Source organism: Lygodium microphyllum, chromosome 3 (assembly GCF_053477565.2).
Source record: "Lygodium microphyllum isolate KBCC chromosome 3, Lygodium_microphyllum_v1.1.10, whole genome shotgun sequence".
Lineage (NCBI taxonomy): Eukaryota > Viridiplantae > Streptophyta > Polypodiopsida > Schizaeales > Lygodiaceae > Lygodium > Lygodium microphyllum.
This window is the reverse complement of record NC_141137.1, coordinates 158,834,642-158,858,611: the sequence shown is the minus strand read 5'-3', so window position 1 is coordinate 158,858,611 and position 23,970 is coordinate 158,834,642. Positions and strand designations below refer to the sequence as shown.

Genomic DNA, 23,970 nt, shown 5'->3' with positions numbered 1-23,970 from the left:
TGACTAATTTTACAGCACTTGCGCTGGTCATACTGACTTTTTTACTTGTACCAGTCATTCTCTCTAGAGAGTGGCCAAATCAGGAACTTATTTGTATTTCATATTTTTAACCTTACACATGTCTATTACTAATGTGTTTATTAACAGAACTGTCTTTCCTTGTAGGGAAAATGGTGAGTTGTTTGTAAATCACAGAGACTGTATTGGTATACTTATACCATAAACAAGATGTAGGAATCTCGTCCATATGAATGAGGGTTCTTCTCGTCAGACCTCAATTTTAATGTGGATTGTTGTTTTGAAGTCATACATCATTGAATGTTGATGCACAGACAAACTTGGACAACTTCACATACCTTTCCAGACTCCGGAAATCTGAAATGTTATGTTGTCACTTGAAAAACAGAGATTGCAGAGACACTATGCTCAATATGAACCAATTATCAGGGAGTTAAAACGAAAATATGAGGTTGCTGTGAGACAGAAAGCCCTCCTAATGCTTGAAAGAGACAGATTACAGGAACAAGTAAGGTTGTTCATTTGTGGATTTGTAAATGTTTTCTTTCTGTAAAATTCTGATTTTTTCAGTTTCTGCGTTTGCTGATGCAGAAAAGTATATTTCATGGTTCTAGTAGGCATCAATATGACGTTAAGAAATACATCTTGTCTGTATATCTGTATGAAGATATTTCTCAAACCCTCACTCGACAATACTACAGGTTGCTGCAACAATAAACTTGGAGAATAATAGTGACCATTTGTCCTTTTGCTGTGGATCGAAATCAGACAGTCCACAAAAGGATTCAAAGGCAGAAAAACCACATACGACAAGGGAAATTCATTCCAGCACAAGAATAGATCCTCTTTGCTCCAAACTAAGCAATTCAACCCCACATCAGCATGTTGATCCAGCTCCTGTCAAAAACTTCAGCCTGCAGAAGACCTTCAGAGGTCATTCCATGCCTATAAGCAAGTAAGTCATATTATCATGTAGCTTTTATACCTTACACATGTCTATCACCATCATTAGATTTGATGAGATAGATGGAAGAGCCTCAGTTGTTGGATTATAGATCCTGCTTAATTTTTAATGTTCAAACAATCTATGCCAGAGCTTCAGTTGTTGGATTATAGATCTGTGCTTGAATTTTAATGCTAAAACTATCATCTGGTCCCAAAAAACTGGAGAAGAAAGTTCCATGAATGGAAAGCCATATTTGTCTTTTGGTGTTTTAGCCTCCACAAAGACAAAGAAAAATGTTATTCACTTCAGAAAAGCCCACCTTGCAATTAATATGCATCATCTCATAAACTGCACGAAAGGGTAACTGGCTACTTGAGGAAATTTTGTAACTACTTCAAATAGTCTGAGAACTATCCAGGCTACATGTTGCCCAAGCTCTCACATGTGACAACATGTCACAGCTGATCTCAGTTGCTACACCTTTTCTTGCCTTTTCCATTAGTCCCTTACAGGACTGCTTTGTACTTTGCCTCAACATGTGTATTCCTAATAATGATCTATGATCTACCCTATGGTGGTGCTACACCTTTTGTTGCCTTGTCCATTTCCACATGTCTGTTCTGCAAGATTGTGCACACCTCAGGAGGCTGCGTTTTGCAGATTTCCTACTCTTTTGCCTGTCCGGCACTGATCCCTAACATCAGCATGTGAAATATAGGAAACATGCACATAGGTACACACATTTCCACACTATGATTTTCTAGAACGAAGTTCGCATATCTATAGTGATGTAGTACGAGATGGCTTCAGCCAGCTAGACCAGCATGAACCACTAGAGGATGTCACTAAATCTCTAATGAAGGTTTTACATACAGCAGCTATAGAGACATTCCCATGTAAGATGGGCTCTACTACACCACACAGATGCACTGGCCCTCAAAATGCTTGGTATAATGATGAGTGCAGACAGACTAGGACCCACCTACAGAGGGATGTTATACTAGGGACATGCACACACAAGCATGCATGGAATGTCTTCCGTCGACTTGTGTGGAAAAAGAAGAGGGATTATCTAGCCAAACTAGAGTTTGAGATGTATCAACTCTTTTTGAGCAGGGACAGCAATAAGGCATGGATGAAATTTCATGGTAGATAATCCCCAATTCAGTTGACATCACCTATGGTATGGCATGAACATGCTAGTGCATTGCATGATGTTCCATCACAAGAGCAAATTCCTTGTCCATCAAACTCTAGGCCAATACAATGTGGATTCTTTATGGAAAAAATGGTGAGGTATGCCATTTGGAGGTTAAAGAATGGGAGAGCACATGATCAAGATGACCTTGTGGTAGAACATTTTGCACATGCATGTTTTGCATTGGCCCCTATCTTGTCAAATATCTTCAGTAGAGCTGTATGTGAGGGGTTTCCAACAAGTTGGTGTGACCACACAATAGTGCCGATTTTTAAGAGAGGAGATCCATTGGTTGCTAACAACTACCGCACTATTATGATTTGCCATATGCTAGCGAAGATATATGCCTTTGTTGTGGAGAATGAGTTGAGTTGGTGGGTTGAAACAAAGGGGATATTGTTTGCAGGACAAGCTGGCTTCCTCCAAGGATACAATACACTAGACCATATATTCACTCTGAGGGCCTTGATTGAAGAGGGATGATCACAAAGGCAAAAAATCTATTGTTGCTTCATGGGTTTCCACAAAGCTTTTGGTACGGTACCACATGCAAGTCTCATGCAAAGGTTGTGAACCATTGGGGTTCTAGAGGATATGCAGTGGTGTATTTATACATTATATAAGACCGTGATAGGTAGAGTACGAGTACTTGGAGGCACAATAGATTGAGTGTCTAGCATGGTTGGTGTAAAACAAGGCTATCCACTCTCTCCTTTTCTATTTGGATTGTACATTGATGAGATTTCAGATTACATACAAAGATGGGGTGGTATGGGAGCCAGCTTGGCTGGGGTATTGATCCCAATTTTGTTATATGCAGATGATATTGTGCTCATCTCAAATTCACTTGAGGGGCTACAACAACATTTGGATGCATTGCATGTATTTTGTGAAGAGAAAGGCCTTAAGGTTAATCTTGGAAAGACTAAAATTATGGTCTTTAACACCTCTATAGCTTGGGTGACATACTCAGAGCATCACTTTATGTATGATGGTCAGTCTGTGGAAATGGTTATACAATATGTATACCTTGGGGTCACTTTCAAAGGGCCACAATTTTCATGGAAGGAGACTTCAGAGGCTAGGCTTGCACTGGCATATGTAGCTTTGGGCACTCTAGACCGACAATGTGTACATATACAGTTCCTAAGAGCCCCATATCGAATTGTGTCTCTTTAACACTTTAGTTATGTCCACACTACTCTATGGAGTAGCCATTTGGGGTCCGAGCCTTTATCATACTAGACAAGAGCCCCATACTGAATTGTGTCTCTTTAACACTTTAGTTATGTCCACACTACTCTATGGAGTAGCCATTTGGGGTCCAAGCCTTTATCATACTAGACAAGCATCTCTCATGGACTGTAACGGACCTGAAGCACAACATTATGATGGCTAGAAACACATTGAGAGACTGCTGATCATGATGATAGCATGTATGATAAGGGCGAAAGCCTCAGTACCACAAGAGATCATCCGAGCAAAGTTGGGTGGTAGTGGAGACACTATTCTAGGCAATCACCTTCCTCCAGAGGATATGGTAGCTCCCTAAAGACGGATACCCTAGGCTAGCTTTGGAGTCTTCAAGACAGCTTGCAGTAGTGAGAGATAGACAATGTTGGTATGCACATATGAGCATGTGGCTGAACTTGCATGGCATGAATATAAATAGATTGCCACCGTTCGATTACAACCTTGATTGTCCCACTTCGAGTTTCAGCCGTTCAGAGTTGAATGGAGTGATCAGAGTAGACATCACTAAAGTGGAGACAAAGAAGACTTGGTCCAAGCCCCTTTTCCCATTAGGCACGAAAATGGCACAACACCAATGTTACTTCTTGTAGCTTTCCCATGATACTTTCATAGTGAGGTCAAGATATATGGATACTCAACTTTCTCATGGGCTTCGAGTTGCTCTTGGACAAATCTGCACCTCATCACGTCATAGCTGATGATTGAGATAAGTCAATGGAGCCATGTTGCAGAAAAGGAGAGGATGTGCCAGCTTTGTGGATGGGAGCTAGAGATGGAGGAACACTACATTTGTAGATGCATTGTATACTATGATATCCGAGGCTGCTACCATTGCCTCTTTAAGGAAGGCTTTGGATCACTAAGATGGGTGATGGACTTTGAGGATCAGAGACGTCTGGGCCTTTTCTTAATGAAGCTCCAATGGCCCAGAGCACCATTGTTACGAGATCGGAGGCAACCCCAGCCACATCCACCCCTTCAGAGAGCAATTACAAACTTTTTCAGTATAGTTGACTCCTCTGCCACTGCTACCTTAGACACTACATCTCCCACTGATAGGTGTCAGGGAGGGACATCATCAGGTGGCATCACAGTAGACGTATCACAGTAGACAGAGCTATAGCGTTATGAAGAGCATGACACCATAGGTACTCGGCAACATAGGCATGCTCATGCGACACATTGGTGTCACGATTGCATGTTATAGACGAAGATTACCACGACGACTAGGTTGGAGGTAGCTTGCAAAGTCTTGGTGAATTCCATACACTGAGAGGGAGATACTCTAACTCTTTTCATTTTTTCAATTTTCCATATTTTTCATTTTCCATTTCAATTTATCATGTAGACCTAGACATAATTTTGTTTTCTTCTCTGATGAGAGATGATGATATCAATTGTATTTTATGGTCTCATAAGTCATTTTGGCCTTCTAGAGACGTTAATAGATCTTTTTTTCTTTCTTTCTTTATTTTTGAGTAACCCTAATTGTGTTTTGTTGAGTTTATGCTTTGTCGTACACTTTCATTTATGTTTTTGCATTAGGGATTTTCTTTACATGTGGCACCTCCGTTGTACAGGAAGTTTCTTCAAGAGTGAGTGGTCCTTTATAACGCAGTTTATTTTCTAAAGGCATCTTCTTTGGCTCAATTTTCTAATGACCAAAAGGAGAAATAGGAGAGAGTTTTGATTCATATGACTCAAAGCGGTTATATGAACCTAACATTGGGTGTGGCTGAGATGGTGAAGATGGTTTACCACTTGTCCTAAATGTTGTATGTCCTCCTTGAGTTTGACCAATGGGTCTAGATGTCATAGGAAAGTTGGTAGGTAATTTGGACCATACTTGAAGTGTATGAATTTTTCAAACTCCTCATGTCTTGAAGCTAGGAAAAGGAGAAGAAAAGTGAAGGTGAAGGTGAAGGGTTGTCTTCCTCGTTAAGACCATAATGCGTTCTTAGGGCTCCAATTATGGTGAAGCTTGATAAGACATAGTAAGATCCCAAGGAGCCTGAGACATTGTGAAATGGTTATGTTGTCCATTATCTCTCACAAAACCAAGCCTCCACAATATTGTAGGATACTATTTAAAAGAGCAGTGGCTCTAATACATGTGAGGTATGCTAGGGTTTGAAACACAAGATGTACAAACATGACTAAACACAATAACTCAGAGACTAACACAATAAACCCAAACCCTAAACGCAAAACTCAAACTCAAAACTGAAAATGCAAAAACACAAACACAAACAAAGAGAGAAGAGAACGCTGAAGGGAATCAATCAATGTAGTAAATGAATGCGAGAGTGTATAGAATGCTCAAGGACAAAGCAATGAGTGATGACATCCATTGAAGATGGATCCTGAGTGCTGAAACCACTAGTTGGAGCTGTAGGAGTGTGGGAAGGTGTAGGGTAGCAGGCTGGTCACCAAAATGCCGCAATCTGGAGGGGTGAAATTTGGTAAACGCAGCAGTGTACCACCCGAACGAGCTGAGAACCAATCACCCAAGGCTAAGGACAGTTAGGCGCAGTTGGAATAATGAAGAGTGTTGATGCAGGGCAGCTTGCTGGACAGCAAGACGCAGCCTGCATTAGGTGCTAGAAGGGGCGGCAACTTGTTGCCTGGCTGGAAGGACAGCAAATGCAGATAGAACAATAGTCGTTGTTGGGGAAGCAGTTGGCAGCAAGAAGGCTCGAGGCAGCAACACAGCAACTGAAGATGACACACCAGGTGCTGGAAGGTCGAGGGCCACAGTCACTAGGGGTTGGACAGCTTGTTGATGAGGTCTGATGGCTGAAATCTGCACGTGAGAGTGAGAATTTGCATGTAAGGATAGGGCTAAAATGATGGGAAGCTTGTCTATTTATAGATGCAAAAGGATCCCCCCAAATTAGCATTTTGCTAATGGGATAGAAACACTCTAGAACCACTCCTTGTTCAATGAGACTTTTGATAATTTACATGTTTTGGGGTTGTTTGTTTGTAATGTGTTTTTAGCTCAACAAGCCCCCTTGGTGGAGTGGGGTGGAGAGTTTAGCCACCATGCGACTACCGGGTCTCCATGTTGGGTGGAAGATGGCCCCTACTTGGCTGTGGAGGTGGAGCTGAAGTACCCTCGCCTAATGCGCTTGAGTTCTTAGGTGGGAACGAGGGTCTAGAGACTGCCCTTAACCTTTGAGCAACACTCGTCGTTAAAATGGCGAGTCTTTTGGCAATGATGATAATGCCTATTCTTTTTGGGAACATTTTGTTGACCTTGTTTTAATCTTGGAGGGGAGTTACTTTGTTGCTCAGTATGTGACTCAATCTTGGAGTTATTCTTTACACCACCTTGCTTCACCTTTAGAGAAGTCAAGGCCCCCTCTAAATATTGGGGTTTCTTATGAAATTGATTAAAAAATGAGTGTAGCACAATAGATAACACTCAAACTCATACAAGGTGGGTAATTGGGGCCATGAGATGACTTGTTGGATGAAATTAAAACATCTTTACAGTAATTTACTCATGAACAAAGTGACTTGATCATTGGCTAACTTGAGTAAGCTAGTGGTGGCGAATTCAGCGAGAGCAATCATTGATATTTAGTCAACTTGATACTCAAATCATTCCTCCTAGTGATTTCAAACTCTTGGAGCCCACGATCAAGGTTGGTTCATCCGGTACGATCATGAGCTACATATGGTTGACTAGATGTGCCCAACAACTTAGATGCAAGCGTAGTGGAGTTGAGAGTGAAATTGAAGTATAAGATCCTACATGAACTCGACTATAGCTATGACATTTCTAATCTTTCAAGAGCGAACTACCTCACATGAGAACTATCGACGGCTAGACTAAGGTTCCTGCTATTGAACAAGTTCCCACAAGCCTTGGGAATCCAAGATATGTGCATTAAGTTAGACCAAGTGGTAAATTTAGACCCATTAAAATGAGTCTTATCGGTAAACATATGCTTGATTGATACAAATGGATGGATGGCTTGATAAGAAAGGGGATAAGTGGGTGGCATATGATACAGGCATAGTATCAAAAAAGGCATTTCAGACCCCTATTTTGGAAACATGGTTTTGGAAATGCTTTTGAAACTTTGAAATGTGTTTTGGGAACAATCGTTAATAAATAAGTAAATAAATATTGGGTTTTGGCAAGGGGGAGAGATTTGTTTAGGGGGGAGAGGCATTAAACTTTACCCGCTCATGTTTTAGTTTTTGGCCGATAGGCAACATGTTTTAGTTCTCGAATTTCAATTCTAGCCTTTAAATTACCCTTCTATTGCAAGTGTTTGCATGCATATTTCCCTTTAGTAAATCCATCTATAGTGAGAGGATAGAGGTAGTCATACACATATTTGCATAACTAAGGTGTTACTAACTCTCAACTCTTGCTAACAACATGTAGCTATGAAATAGTGACATGAAGGCTTGAAATCCTCATTTGGGGGGAGGAGTATTGAAATGATTTGAAATGATTGGCTGTCATTATGCTTCATTTCCCATGTTTCAACATGGTCAATGAGTTTCTTGGGACTAGGAAAATGGTAATGATAAAGAGCAATACAAAGTTTGAAATGCATAACTCTTTGAAACTTCCTAAGCTTCTCAAATCTGTTGATTTTCTTGATGTGTGGGACCTTTAAATGTGGCTCCCAAAACCTATTTGCATAATCATCAATGACTTGCCCTTTTGTTGCTAGAGCTGCCCCATTACATAGTTAGTTCTAGGTGAGGAGTTTCAAGGTCTCGTAGGTAGTTCCATAAGGTGAGTTTCAAGGGCTCAGAGACCATGCACCATCATGCAGGCTGATCTTCTATGAGGGTTACTTTTCCATCCTCGTAAACTGCCCGTTTCTCTTCCTTTTGAGCCTCAAGCACTTGTGGCTTGTGTTCCTTCTGGTGTGCTTGTGGGTGGGTGTGAGGTCTTTGCCTAAGTATATCTTCTTGTCCTTGAGCATCTTTCTTTTCGAAAGGAAGGCCCTCTTCTAATGAATATCACTAAAATGATGATTGAGACCTTTTCTCTCAGTGCATCTCTACCCACCCTCCAAGCATTCATGATAGGCACATCTTGACCTTCAATATTGACTTCAAGTGTTTTGGAATCTTCTTGTGTGCTGCCCTTTTCCTCCCAATTGACCTTCAATGTTGACTTCAAGTGTTTTGGCATCCTCTTGTGTGCTGCCCTTTTCCTCCCAACTATCGTTGCTAGAGGTTTCTGAAATAAGAGGTAAGAAATAGTTTTATAGGTTTCATTTGAGTTTTGTAAAAGTTAGAAATGGATTTTGTTCAAGATGTAAAAGAACTATGAGACTTCATATACACACAGAATGTGGCTCATGTAATGTAGCAAACACAGTTTAATCATGATTCATGATTTAGACAATGCTCAACATAGCATGAATATCTACATGCTTTGTGGTCCATTATCCATGACCAAAATTAGCTTTAACTATAGAAGAAGCCATTAATATATACATGCATCATAAATGAGTACTCAAACAAAGTTCTTGTAATCGATGCAGATATTGATTACCTTGTATAGAAAGAATCCATATTAAATATTGATTACAAAATTTCAAGACATTTTTTTAATGGTAGGGCTTTTGAAAGTTCTAAAGGTATCTAGTACATTTATGAAACACCAGATATGAAATGCGTTTCCAAACCTGATGAAAAGAGTTTCTTGGAAACTATGCTCCCGACTAGTAACCTATATATGTATTCAAGCACACCTTTTGGCCTTGTGTTCCCATGTAGGATTCATCACCTCAACTTTGTTGCTAGGGATTCCCTTGTGTTTCCTTACCACGTCTATCTAGTGGTATTCCTCCAGTTCTGCCTCGGTTTCCTTGGCAACTTCAACAAAGGATTTGATTGCCACAGGTTGGCTTAGCCAAAACCAGCTCCTCATGATGGAGTATAGCAGATGTGGAGGCACACACAAAAAGCTAATAAAGCCATGTAAGACAATCCAAAAGCTCATGAAAATTGTCCTAGATAATGGATATACCATAGCACATCACCATTTCTTATTTCTCCCTATCAACATGTATTTATTAAGGAATGACATATCTTACATAATATCACTAGTGCCCAGATTGACATTGACTGTGCTGAGACTTTGGATCAAAATGTGGTGATGGTTCAGTCTAATATAGAGAAAACATATGATCATGTTAGCTGGTCATTTCGGGCTGAGCTTATGCAAGCTATGGGTTTTGGACTTGGAATGTTGAAAAGTGTTTTATATCAGTACTAGGAATCTAGTTGCTTGGATGATGCAAAATGGTGGGGTTACTGATCTCATTGTCTTGAAGCATGCTTTGAGATAGGGATGTCCACTTAGCCGACTATTGGCCACTATTTTTACTCATGCTATGCTATTTTTATCTGAAAAATTGGTATTTGATGGCTGAATTGTGGGCTTGAAAGATGATGAATCATTTATGTTTTGACATGCAGACAAGGATAGTGTGGAGCTATGAATGCATGGAAATTGTTTGGTTTGGATTCAGGGATGGATGTTACTATACAGAAATTAGCCCTAACCAGCTGTACAGAGGAACACTTGCATGAGCTTGGATAGCAGGCAAAGTTATTTATTGTGGCAGTGGCACTATTACCAGACACTTGGGATATCCTATCGGAGTTGATGTAGCTCCAAACACCTTCTTGGAGTGGAATTATAGAAGGATTAAGGATAGATTTGTTTATTGGAAATCTAAGGGTTTGCCATCGCATATCTGTTTGAAGTTAGCTCAAGTTGTGATCTTCATGGTCTCCTTGTTATTACCTTTAATGCTATTGTCAAAAAAATCCCTTGGATTACTCATGCAACCCATCGGGTTCGTGTTATGGAAGAAATAGGGTAACAAAAGGGGGTCAGGCTTTGAGTTTCTGAGAATCAGCTCACTACCAAATGGATGGGTGGGGCCTGTCTCGGATATGCAATTGCATATGTTGTCCTTACAATGGGATTTATTCCAGGTTCTATGTATGCCTCATTATTCTTGGGTCTTAATGATAAGGGCTTTGTTGGAAAAGCTTGGATTGATCCATGGCAAAAATCTTTCGCTTGCCTTATGGTGGGATGGTGTTAATGGCAACCAAAATGTTCATATATTTTTATTGTCTTTGCTGTCTCAAGTTTACATGGAGGGAAGTGCTTTCACATACAAAGTGGAATCCTATGTTGAATTGATAGTAGGCAAATTCTATATTGAGTGAGATTTTGGCAACATCTTCAAGGAAGCAACATGCTCGATAAATATTTAATGGAATGCCAAGGCTGGGAGTTGCATCTAAAACATGAGCTTTTGCGTTGTGTATGTTAAAACATGGATTTAGGACATGGCAATGCGGAAGCTACGGAGGTTGAAAGATGAAGACCAAACTCATGAAGACATAGACACAAACAAGATTAACTGTCACACAAGTGAATTAAGTTTCAAGATTGAGACTTGGACTCATAAACACAATCTTGTGTGTGGACAATGACACAGACACTTACTGAAATGAAAAGAGTACTATCATATCATTGAAAAAAGGAAGCAAGTACAATGCTTTATAGGAAAGTCTAGGCAGTACATTCTCCTACCGTGCTTATGGGATTCTTGTCCTGAGCCCTCACTACTCCTTTCAGAAAGATTGAAGTAGGTGTGATTGCCAACATCTCAACACTCCTTAATCACAACCAGAAGTACAAAGTGTGTAGAGGCTTTAGTGAGCAACCACTTGAAAAGTACGGGCACACCACAAACTTGGTAAATACCAGAGTCTATCGCAGAAAAGGCTAAGTGTGGGTACCAAAGACATGGTGGACATCTAGAGGTTGTAATAGGGGCCTCACAAAGTATATAGATGCTGTAGTACAAGGTTATATGAGGAGTTTAGAAGCTTATGTCAGAAGCATTAGGGCTAGGCAATACAAGGCTAAAAAGATCCATTAGAATAGAAGGACTGATGAGGTTTGTCCTTCTCCTGGTGGTCTTATTCTTTTTCTTCTTCTTCTTTTACTCCATGGTCTTCTTCTTCTTTATAAGAAAAACTAGATAGGCCTTTTAGAACCTCTTCCTAGCATGACAGAACTTCTCAGTTTGTCCGGTCCTTTTGCAGAAGTCACAAAATAGCCGGTCCTTTCTTCCTTTGTTCCTGTTACTGACATACAACATTTGTTCATCTTTAGAGATGCTTGGTTCTTCCTTTGACTTTATCTTCTTTTCCTCCCTCTAGCAAAGAAGCTTTAATGTCAACCAATTTAGGGTTTGGCATGTTGATTAAGGTGGTTGAAACACTATCATAGTCAAAAGGCAAACTTTTTAGCAAAACACCCATACAAATATCTTCATCCATTTTGAGATTTATCCCTGTAAGTTGGGTTAGGAGACTTTCCATTTAGTTCAGATGAGATGCCAGGGATGCATTAGACTTCATATCAAGTCGAAAGAATTCAATCAATAAACCATACTTTGAGGACTTGGACTGTGCACCAAACAATGTATCTAATCTATCCCAAGTGTCATGGGATGTGTCACAAGCATCTACATGATGGATGTAGCTGTCATCCAACTTCAATTTAATGATGGCATGTCCTTTGTCATCATTCTTCTGCCAAGTAACTACAAGAGTTGCATCCCGAGGCTTCTTTTCTTGTCCAGTGGTAATGGCCCATAGACCCTTCTTCATCAGGATGAGTTTGATGCGGGTTTGCCAGGTGTGAAACCCGACTTTTTTGAAGCGAGCTGTTGGAGAGTTTTTTTCCATATTGGCTGGTTGGAGTAGTAGCAAATCAGCACAAAAAATTCTCAGATCAGATCAGCCAATGAGTTGACTGTGTCAAAGGACATAAGTGGCAAAAGTCACTTAATGAGTGTCAATAGACACTGTGCTTGCATCTTCTTGGATCTTCCAAAAACTTCAAGATTTTCCAAATCCAATTCTTACCCTCCTTGATTTGATGCTGGGAACTTTAGATTTAGTAGGTTGAAACTTAAGTTGACTGGAATAGTGAGAAACTTAAGTGAAAAAGAGAGCTTGAAATGAAATGGATATGGAGTCTTCATTAGGGTTTCTGTGCTGGCCTGGTTTTTTGTTCATTGTGCATTGTAGACTTGATTATTTCCCAAAATTTTTATATGACTAGAAAGCCTCTGTCATGGGCTTTCAAAGCCCCATGGTGGCGGCCCAAATTGCAGCGCGCAGGAGGTGTAGGGACGTACGAACAGGCTGCGCCTGTTCAAAAAACGCAACAGTGAATTCTTGAAATGCTAGAGCTATGGTTGGCCAATGTCGGACTTTGACACGATAGGGAGCTGTGCCAGGAGTAGATAAACGTTTTCTGAGAAGAGAGCTTGTGAAAATATTGCTTGGATGGAGAGATCCAGGAGCTCCAACAAGGTAGGGTGCTGACTGGCTATGGCATTCAAGAGAGTGTAGTGAAGATGAAGTGAGGAGATGCACTCATGAGTTGGACCTGAGTTGAGATGAGTGAGAATGGAGCTGGAAGTTAAGTCATGAGAGTTGAGCTGAGCTAGGCCATGCCCGACTGGGCTCTGATGCCATGTCGAAACATGGATCTAGGACATGGCAATGCCGAAGCTATGGAGGTTGAAGGATGAAGACCAAACTCATGAAGACATAGACACATACAAGACTAATTGTCACACAAGTGAATTAGGTTCCAAGTTGAGACTTGGACTCATAAATACAATCTTGTGTGTGGACAATGACATAGACACTTTACTGAAAAGAAAAGAGTACTATCATATCATTGAAAAAAGGAAGCAAGTACAATGCTTTATAGGAAAGTCTAGGCAGCACATTCTCCTACTGTGCTCTTATGGGATTCTTGTCTTGAGCCCTCACTGCTCCATCTAAAGAGACTCAAGCAGGTGTGATTGCAAACATCTCAACAATGCAAATCCCAAATGAACATAACCGTAGCATTAGATAGTAGGTGGGACTTCAATATGATGCAGACTCTAGAGGATAGGAGGGGTAAGAGTACATAGATCATCATAGGAGGAAAGCAGGCTGCTCGGGAGAAGTTCATTTTTGGGAGTAGTTGACAAGTCCTTGGTCACAGTAGAGTTTGGTAGATCTAAAAGCTTGCTTCAATTCTCTAGGAGAGATAGGGTGTAGGAGATGAGATTTTCTCCAAGATAGACAATTGTTTGTGGATGACTTGGCTTGTGATATGGATAGCCTAGTCGGCATTATTCATGGCATTACTCTCTTGGACCATTCACCCATTTGTGCTAAACCTTCTAGAGGGGATTGGCACCTTCTGTAGGGAGGAAGCCACAAGGACAATACTTGGCCTTTTAGAGGGGGAGAGGATTGATAGACCTTTATTGGCCGCAATTCAAAGGTAGGAGAGATGTCAAGGCTGTAGATTGTTGGCTGAGATGGTGCATGTTGCTAGAGTGGAGAAGCTAGATTTGAGTGCAACTTCCACAGAAGAGCTTCCTTCTAGACTCGAATTGGGGGTGTAATAGAGGCTTCTTTGGCACTATGAGACTTAGACACTCTATAGAAAGAGTGAGAAGACTCATGAGAGTTGATGAATCCATAGCATAGGCTCCCTAGGAGGTTGGACAAGTGGCTATAGAGTACTAAATAGCCATGTTGGGACCCACTACTGAACCTCCCGATACTAGCATCTCTAAAGAGGCCAAAGTGGGCTATGAAATCCAATAGATAGAATATTGTGATCCTAACACATGCATCACATGGACAAAAGAAAGGAAAAGTTGCATAACTAGAGCTAAGTTTCTGAAAGAACACAATTAGGGTTAGTGTAACACAAATACAATGAACATAGTGAAGACCATAAATGAATGAACTTGTATAATACAACACATCTAGCAAACACACTATGTAGTAAAGGAATATTGTACCTTTAACTCTCGTGTCTCGAGGACTGTGGCAAAGGTAATGAGTTAGAGAGTGTGCCATACCCGTGATAGATCCCGAAATGCAACAAGGCAGCCTCCAAGATGTCTTGGCAGCAGCAAAGATAGTAGTAGATGTCGGATCTAAGTGCTGGATCTAAGTCAGACAGCAAACACAGTTTTGGGATTGGTTTGGCAGCCTGTGACAGTTGATGTGGACAACAAAATGCCAAGGAAGGTTGGAAACAAGCACGAGAGTGGTAGACAGTCATGGGCAGCTTCAGCTGAGATACCCGCATGAACAAGATGTGGGTAGTGAAGCTGCTGCACTTGCAAATTGCAAAAACAAGATTGGTATGGGAGAGCAAGCTATCTATTTATAGAAAGTTTGGGGCCTCTCAAATTAGGGTTTACATGTGGGACACTGAAACTCTCCCAAACCACTCTTGGTTTAAAAGAATGCTTAAAACTTATTAATGAAGTTAAGTTTTGGGGTTTTTTAATGGAGGTTAATGATAATTCAGCTCAACACCCTCTCTCAGGCCCAAAACTAAAACGAGAAAGGGATTGTAAATAAGGCGAAGTCCTTTTTTTCTCGTCTTTTTTCTAAGGCGTCCACCCCAAAGCAACCAAGGCATTGGGCAATGGATGCATGTTGGTTGTCCAACCAGTGACCTTTCAAAACTACAGAGACGCTGGTTATCTTACGAAGGGAGCTCGAGTGTTCACCCTAGAGAGGAGGTGCTAGTTGGCTATCTAATGGTTTATTAAGTCTTGCAAAGGTGGATGGAAATCCAATGGACTTGTTTTAAGGGCTTTGTTTTGTTTTTCAAAAGACTTATAATTGAGTGAGTGTTTTCAAAAAGTTTTTGGACAATTGAGTAACAGTGTCCCAAAAGGAGATAGGGATGGTCAATCCCAAGACCTTTACAAAACAAATAAACCTACTCCAATCACTATTGGGTGTCGATGACGAAGGCAATAGGGAAAGTATGAGAAACATCTATGGGGGGTTTGTGGAGAGGTAAAAACAAAAGTGTAAAAAGCAAGCTACATAAGCTAAGCAAGGGAGAGTGCCTCAAAGACTGCCATTTGTAATGCTATGAATATGGTGGATCTAGAGTCGACTACTCCAAAGACAAAAGAATAAATGGACAAATGCATATCTACAAGAATAGAATGCCAATGCAATGGAGTTATACAAGAGGCAATGCAAGTGTGATCATGCTCATGTAAATGTGATGCAATGGTGCCACTTGGATAGTCCCTTCATACGGGAATTGTTCACTTGGCCAAGTGCTCTTTTACAATCATAGTCATCGTGATGATGCAGATGAAGATACACAGTACAATATAGATAATTTTTGAATCGAAAATTGTAATCAACATCCTGTCACCATTAAGACATAAAAGTTGCCCTCTCTCAAATTAGAGGGGAAAGTTGGAGACAAACACCCTCTCTCCGTCAATCTGAAGAGGTGTGGGATGAGGCACCTAAGTTGATCTTGGGTAGTAAGTGTTGTAGCACTGGTTGGTTGACCGAGCTTGGTCAATATGTCTATGAAATTGCTTGATGAAGGCACAAAGTCCAGGCTTATGATATCAGGTCAACCTTCTTTTTGGTAAAGTGAAATGTACTCCAACATGCCACGTCCGAGGTGTAATGATAGGGTTATCAGCTAGTCTAATCGCACTTTGGTTGTCACAATAGAGAACAATTGGTACAACACATGGGAATTGAAGTGCCACCAATAAAATCCTTAAATAGATGGCCTCTGTGGTACCATCAAAGAGAGCCCTATATTGAGCTTTGGCCATGGAAGCTGCCACTGTCTAGTGCTCATAGCAAGCCCAAGAGATGGGAGCCATGCCCAAGGTAAAGATGTAGGCACCATAGAAATACCGAGTGTTAAGATCCCCTCCCCAATTAGAATCTGTGTGTCCCTACAAATATAAACCAAAACCATAAGTCAGGCCATAAGAGTAGGTATATCGCAAATACCTCAAAACAGAAAGACATGCAATCCAATGTGATAACTTAGGTACAATGAAATAATGATTGACAGCCAAAGTTCAAGTCCCATTTCAGTCAATACTCTCTAGCTTCTCCATTGTCTCTCCCCGTGGGGATGTTGAAGAGTCTGTGAGATGGGAGGATCGAGGTACAGCTGGGATTCAGTAGACAGTGTGAGAGTGAGAGATAGAGTTGAAGCACGACACCCAAGAGAATTAAACTGAATGAGTGTAACCTGAAAGTACAAAGTACAACCCTTAAACCTTAGGGTTGTAGGGGGTGTTCACACCCGACACACACTAAGTGCCCAAATGTGTGTAACATAAGCACATAAGTACATACGACAATAAAACCATAAGTCTGGGGAAAAAAACCTCTCCTACTGAGAGTAAAAAGTGCCCCAGTGTCCTACTGATCACTGACACTCCCATATGAGCGTAGGTGTAAGTAAGGCGTGAGTCAAATACCCAACAAACCCCCCTGGAGTGAAGAGTGATCAAGAGTACAAGGATCATCCACCACCAAAGGATATCAAATTTAAAGCATCTCGAAATGCTTCAAATTTGTCACGAGGAAGAGCTTTGGTGAAGATGTCTGCCACATTATTGGTGGTAGGACAATAGACAAGGCTAATATCACCTGCATGTAGCCTCTCTCTGACAAAGTGATAGTGAATCTCAATGTGTTTCGTGCGAGTATGAAATACTGGGTTCTCTGCCACTGCAATGGCACTCTGACTGTCAGTGAACAAAGGAGTAGGCTCAGTAATAGATACATCCAAATCAGCTAGCAAGCGTCTAAGCCATACGCATTTAACTCTGGTAGTGAAAGCTGCCTTGTATTCAGTTTCACATGACAATGTGGCAACAATGGATTGTTTCTTGCTAAAAGCCAAGAAATGCAAGAAGAGCCAAGAAAGAAACAATTGCCACTAGTGGAGTGACGTGTATCATAATCACCAACCCAATCAGAATCACTGTAAGCATGTAACTGCAGTGGTCCCTGTTGAGATATCGAGCTCCACTCGTGCTACGCCAGGGTGACCGTTGTGTATTTATGTCACCGACTTGTCAGTTGCAGACGCGGTTGGTACACCGCCCATGAATAATAGCTACATGATAGCTATCCTTATCTACTCTAGTTCGTGGCTCAGTTAGTATGCCACCTTAGTTAGTTGAGTTTGGTTTGAGACCCATATATAGGGTTCTTCTATTTCTTTGTACGAGAGTTCTTTTTGGCTTACACAACTAAGAAGAGGAAAACTGTTTTCAGCCTCCACCCTTGGGTGTATTCCCCCATTGTGCAAGCAAGAAAGCTTCAAGTGAGACTCCTTCCTTTTCTCCCACAATCTTGACTTGGTATCAGAGCCTTGTTTGTGGTAAGGAGCTCAAGAAAGCAAGCCAAGCTCGTGGTGTTCTGGTAAGAGGAGCAGTGTTGCTTTCATTTTCTGTTTTGGGAGCAGATCTCTGCAGGTAGCACAGCCGGAAAGTGCATGAGTGCATTGTCTCAGGTTGAGACGCCCTTCGCGGTAAAGCAAGAGGGCAATATATGTTGTGGGAGAAGGCTTTAGCCCTTGGCGACCTTGTTTTTTTGATTTGAGGCCATTTCGGGGCCTGTTTTGGAGGCGGAAGTTTTCTGCACGCACTCAGGAAAAGGCCCAGTTTTATGCTGTGCAGCCACTGTTCTACAGGTCGGTGAAAAGTTACTGTAGAAATTGCATCGTATGCTTGTACGCAGAGACATTGGGAGTTACAGAATCATCCCTGTTGCCTGTTGATGCAAAATCGTCACTAGGAAGTGACTGTGTGGTCAAATACCACTTTCGTCAGTTTTGCAGATTTGCCCTTGTGAGGCTGAAGCTGTGTTCTTTGCAGTGACAGAATTTTTTTTGCAGTGTTCTGTAATGGCGTCTGATTCTCTTTCACAGATTGTCACTGAAAAGCTTGACAAGAGCAACTTCCAAGCATGGAAGTTTAGAATGACAAATTTCCTTATGGGAAAAGGATATTGGGAATTTGTTGCAGGAAATGAAGAAGAACCAGTTCTTCCTGATGTTCCCAATCAACAGCAAATGCAGACATTCAAAACATGGCATGAGAGAGCCAGGAAAGTTATGTATTGGCTGTCTATCAGTATTTCAGACTCTATGATTGTGCATATTCAGGATGCAAGTACGTCAAAGGAGGCATGGGATACTTTGTCAAAAATGTATAGCACAAATACGCAAGCTAGGAAAATGCAGCTCAAGCAAGAGTTGCATAATGTGCAAAGAGAAAGTATGAGCATAAACTACTACCACATGAAGGTGAAGAAGATTGCAGATGCACTTGCTTCCATTGGGTCACTAGTGGAAGATGATGATTTAGTTTCCGTGACCTTGAATGGTCTAGGAAAGGATTATGCACAGTTCCGAACATCCATTTCCGTCCGTGAAAGATTTTCTGATTTTGAGGAGTTGATTGCTCTTCTAATTTCTGAGGAGCAGAGAAATGGTGGTGCATCTTCTTCAGGAGGAACTTCAAAAGAAGCTGTCTTCTACTCAAATGTTGGAAGAGGTAGAGGCAGAGGTAGAGGAGGCCGACTTGGAGGCCGTGGCAGAAATCAAAATATGCAGCAAACTCAAGAAAACCAGTCCTATGGAGGAGGACGTGGTAACTCTAGAGGCAGGGGGAGCCAAAGAGGTCGTGGTGGATGGCAAAGAGGCCAAAATGCAAACAATAATGTTGAATGCTACTACTGTGGTAAAATGGGTCATATGACTAAAGACTGCTATAAAAAGCAGAATGACATCATGAATGGAATACTGCAACAAGGGAATTATGCATCTTCTAGTAGACAGGGTGATGACAGAAATGAGCACTTGTTTATGGTGCAGCACATGAACAATTCTGTGACAAGTGCAGAAGAAAGCAATGATGTATGGTATGTTGACTCAGGTGCATCAAACCACATGACAGGTCATGCAGAATGGATAGAGGATGCAAGAAAAATGGAAAAACCAAGATTTGTGGAGACTGGTGATGATACTGCACATCGTATTGTGTAGATTGGAAAAATTCCTTTGTCTATGCACGATGGAAAAAAGAAATATCTGTCCGATGTATTTCAAGTCTCAAATATCACCAAGAATCTGGTTTCTGTTGGTCAAATGGTTGAGCAGGGCTTGCAGGTCAGATTTAATCCTCATGGATGCTTTGTTGAGGATATGAAAAATAAAGGTCGCTTGATAGCAAAAGGAAAGAAGAAGGGCAGAATGTTTACATTGGATGCAGACATGTCTGAATTGAGTGCAGCAATGTTTGCACATGGGACCGGTGTAGTTGCAGATATTGATATCTGGTATAAACGCATTGGTCATGTTAATGTACAGCGACTTAAATCAATGTAGGCCCAAAATATTGTTGCAGGTTTGCCTAAATTCAAGGTTGCAGAAATGCATAAGGTATGTGAAGCCTGTCAGTTTGGAAAACAGGCAAGGAAATCATTTCCTAGACATGTTCAAGAGAGTAAGAAGCCATTGGAATTAATCCACTCTGATGTGTGGATAACTAAAGCTGCATCTCTTGGAGGCTGTCATTATTTTGTCAGTTTTATTGATGACAATAGCAGAAAAGTCTGGGTGTATTTTATGAAAAAGAAAAGTGAAGTTTTTGGGCATTTCAAAACTCTTAAAGCGATGGTTGAAAAAGAAACAGGCCTGCAGATAAAATGCCTAAGGTCAGATGGAGTGGGAGAGTACCTCTCAAATGAGTTTGCAAGGTTCCTACAGGAGCATGGCATAAAGCAGCAATATTCATGCAGTCATACCCCACAACAAAATGGAATTGCAGAAAGGAAAAACAGGCATATTGGAGAGGTATCTCGTGCCATGCTCAATGAAAAAGACTTGCCAGATTTTTATTGGGCTGAAGCAGTTACTACAGTAGTCTACATAATGAACAGGACTCCCACTGCAGCAATACATGGGATGACTCCAGAGGAGAGGTATACTGGTAGGAAACCAGATATTTCTCATTTGAAAATTTTTGGTTCCATTGCCTATGTATATGTGCCAGATGAGTTGAGATCCAAGTTGGATCCAAAAGCTGAGAAGTGCATCTTTATTGGTTACTCTCTGCAGCAAAAAGGGTATAGATACTATAATCCTTCTACTCGTAAGTTTACAGTAAGCAGAGATGTTGTTTTTGATGAGATGAGTAGCTGGTATAAACCAGTAAATGTGATTGATGATGTAGATGCACAAAATGGTAATGCTGCATAGAATTCACAGCAGCAGTCACAAAATATTAGTGGACCTGGAGCGTCCTCTAGCAGTGGTTCACATTCTTCGCCATGGACAGGCAGATTGAGATCATGAGAATCTTCTCAAAGTAATGCAGATAGTGGTATGTAGGTATCACGAAAAGGAAAAGAGAAGGTTGATCAGCCCATGTTTGATGTGAATGCAGGTCACTCTTATGTGGATGGTGAATCCAGTGGCTCAGAACAGAGCATTGATGATGAGTTGGGTATTCCTTCTATTGTTACACCTAGAGTAAGGAAGACCAGGGATGTTTTGAGAGCACCTGGGAGTGAACCTACTTTGCGCAGGTCTACGAGAGCTAGATATCCTGTGGATAGGTTGAAATATGATGGATTTACAGCCATTCACTATGCATATATGGTCAAAGTGATACAGGAATCAGAACCCACTTCTTTTGAGCAAGCCATGGGAAAAGGAAAATGGGAGAAAGCCATGGATGAAGAAATGGATGCCTTGAAAGCAAATGCTACATGGGAATTGGTACCTTTGCCTAAAGGTAAAAATGCAATTGGCTGTAAGTGGGTTTATAAGGTGAAGCACAATGCAGATGGTTCTGTGAACAGATACAAGGCAAGATTAGTAGTCAAGGGATATGCACAAACATATGGCATTGACTATGAAGAAACATTCAGTCCGGTTGCAAGGATGGCAACCGTAAGAGCAGTCATTGCTATGGCTGCATCAAAGGGATGGTCTTTACATCAGATGGATGTAAAGAATGCCTTCTTGTATGGTGATTTGCAAGAAGAGGTCTATATGGAGCAGCCACCAGGTTATGTGCATGCTGTTCATCCTGAGTTTGTTTGCAGGTTGAAGAAAGCCTTGTATGGCTTGAAGCAAGCACCTAGAGCATGGTCTGACAAGATAGGACAGTATCTTGTCACTATTGGCTTTCAGATTTCCAAGGCAGATTTTTCACTTTATGTGAGAAAAACAGAGAAAGGTATTATGCTACTTGTCATTTATGTTGATGATTTGATTATGACAGGTGACAGTGGTGAAGATATCCTTTATGTGAAAATGCTATTGAAGCAGGAGTTTGAGATGAAGGATTTGGGAGAGCTGGGTTATTTCTTGGGCATTGAGGTGATTAGATCACCAAGTGGGATACAGCTCTTGCAAAGGCAGTATGGATTGGACATGCTGTCCAAATATGGGATGACAGGCTGTAAGCCTATTTTAGTTCCTTTGGAGCAGAATGTGAAGCTCAGCACAGATGCATGTGAGCTTCCAGAAGACCCTACTATATACAGATGCATAGTAGGAAGTTTGATTTATATGACTATTACCAGGCCAGATTTGAGCTATGCTGTTGGATTGGTAAGCCAGTTTATGCAGGCTCCAAGGAAGCCACATTTGGATGCGGCTAGACGCATACTCAGGTATATGAAGTCCACATTGCAGTATGGACTATTTTATGAGACTGGGGTTCAGATACAGTTGCATGGATACACTGATGCTGATTGGGCTGGTAGTATTTTTGATAGACGATCTACCAGTGGATATGTGTTCTCTTTTGGGAGTGCTGCAGTCACTTGGAGCAGCAAGAAACAGCCTACAATTGCCTTGTCGAGCACAGAGGCTGAGTACAGGGGTGCGGCAATGACTGCATGTGAGGTAGCTTGGTTGTATAAGCTACTTTATGATATGCATTAGTCTACAGATGGGCCAGTTGTCATTTATTGTGACAACATGAGTAGTATACACTTGGCAAATAACCCAGTCTATCATGCTAGAACAAAGCACATTGAGGTGCATTATCACTATGTGCGAGAGAGGGTTTTACTAGGTCTTATTCATCTAGTTTATGTCAGCATAGAGGATCAGGTAGCTGACATATTCACGAAGGCATTGGGCGCAGAGAAGCTGCGCAAGTTCAAAGACCTGCTTGGTGTGCAGGAATTGGGATTGAGCTCGAGGGGGAGTGTTGAGATATCGAGCTCCACTTGTCTTACGCCAGGGTGATCGTTGTGTATTTATGTCACCGACTTGTCAGTTGCAGATGCGGTTGGTACACCACACCGCCCATGAATAATAGCTACATTATAGCTATCCTTATCTACTCTAGTTCGTGGCTCAGTTAGTATGCCACCTTAGTTAGTTGAGTTTGGTTTGAGACCCATATATAGGGTTCTTCTATTTCTTTATACGAGAGTTCTTTTTGGCTTACACAACTAAGAAGAGGAAGACTGTTTTCAGCCTCCACCCTTGTGTGTATTCCCCCATTGTGCAAGCAAGAAAGCTTCAAGTGAGACTCCTTCCTTCTCTCCCACAATCTTGACTGTCCCCCCTTGGCATAAAGTAACCCAAGAGAACGAGTACCCTGCAAGTAGCAAAAAACACGCTTGACAGCTTGCCAATGTGACATACGTGGCTGATGCATATACCTGCTTAAAGCTAAAACTGCAAACTGTATGTCCGGCCTAGTATTGCATAGATAGATAAGACATCCAACTGCAGGAGCATATGTATGTATATGAAACAAATCACTGTCATCATGTAATGACAGTTTTGGTCCAGGTTCCATGGGAGTACAAACTGGCTTGCAATCCTGTAAGCCAAACTTCTCAAGAAGTTGCCCAATATACCTTGACTATGATAGCCCAATACCTCGAGCATTATGTATGAACTGGATGCCCAAGTGGTAATGCAAAACTCCCAAGTCAGACATGTCAAAAGTTTCCTGCAAATTTTGTTTGAATGCTGAAATGTGATCAGCATGTGTTCTAGTGAGCAAAAGGTCATCAACATAAAGACATAAAATCAGCATAGATCCCCCTTCTTTACATACGTAAAGGGTAGACTCAGATGAGCTGTTTAGAAACCCCTGACCAAGAAAGAAAGCATCTATTTTTTCATACCAAGCTCTAGGAGCTTGTTTCAAACCATATAGTGCCTTTTTGAGCTTGCATACCAAATGTTCTGAGCCTTTCACTGCAAAACCAATGGGCTGCTGTACATAAACTTCCTCTTGAAGTTCCCCATGTAAAAATGCACTCTTGATATGTAGCTGATGCACTGTCCAACCATAATGTGCAGCCAAAGCAATCATAGACCTGATGGTCGTCATACGGGAAGTAGGAGCAAATGTCTCCTCATAATCAATGCCCTTTTTCTATGCGTAGCCTTTAGCTACTAGCCGTGCCTTGTATTTATCAATGGAACCATCTGCTTTTCTTTTCAATTTGTAGATCCATTTCGTTCTAATGACTTTCTTCCCAAATGGCAAGGACACCAAATCCCAAGTTTGATTGTTAGTAATAGAATCTAATTCAGCTTGCATAGCTGCCATCCAATGCACACTGTGTTGTGCATCCTCATAACATTCAGGCTCTTCATTATCAA

General features: G+C 41.2%; 1 protein-coding gene across 2 annotated transcripts in view; it reads left to right on the top strand.

Moving 5' to 3' along the window:
* LOC148039084 (flagellar WD repeat-containing protein Pf20-like) overlaps positions 1-23,970 on the top strand; it is a 232,084-nt gene that overhangs the window by 92,472 nt on the left and 115,642 nt on the right. For both annotated transcript variants that reach the window (XM_087674970.1, XM_087674971.1), the window contains 2 exons: positions 407-526; positions 720-973. In XM_087674970.1, the coding sequence (XP_087531096.1) occupies positions 407-526; positions 720-973 (374 nt within the window). The remainder of the gene's footprint in view (positions 1-406; positions 527-719; positions 974-23,970) is intronic.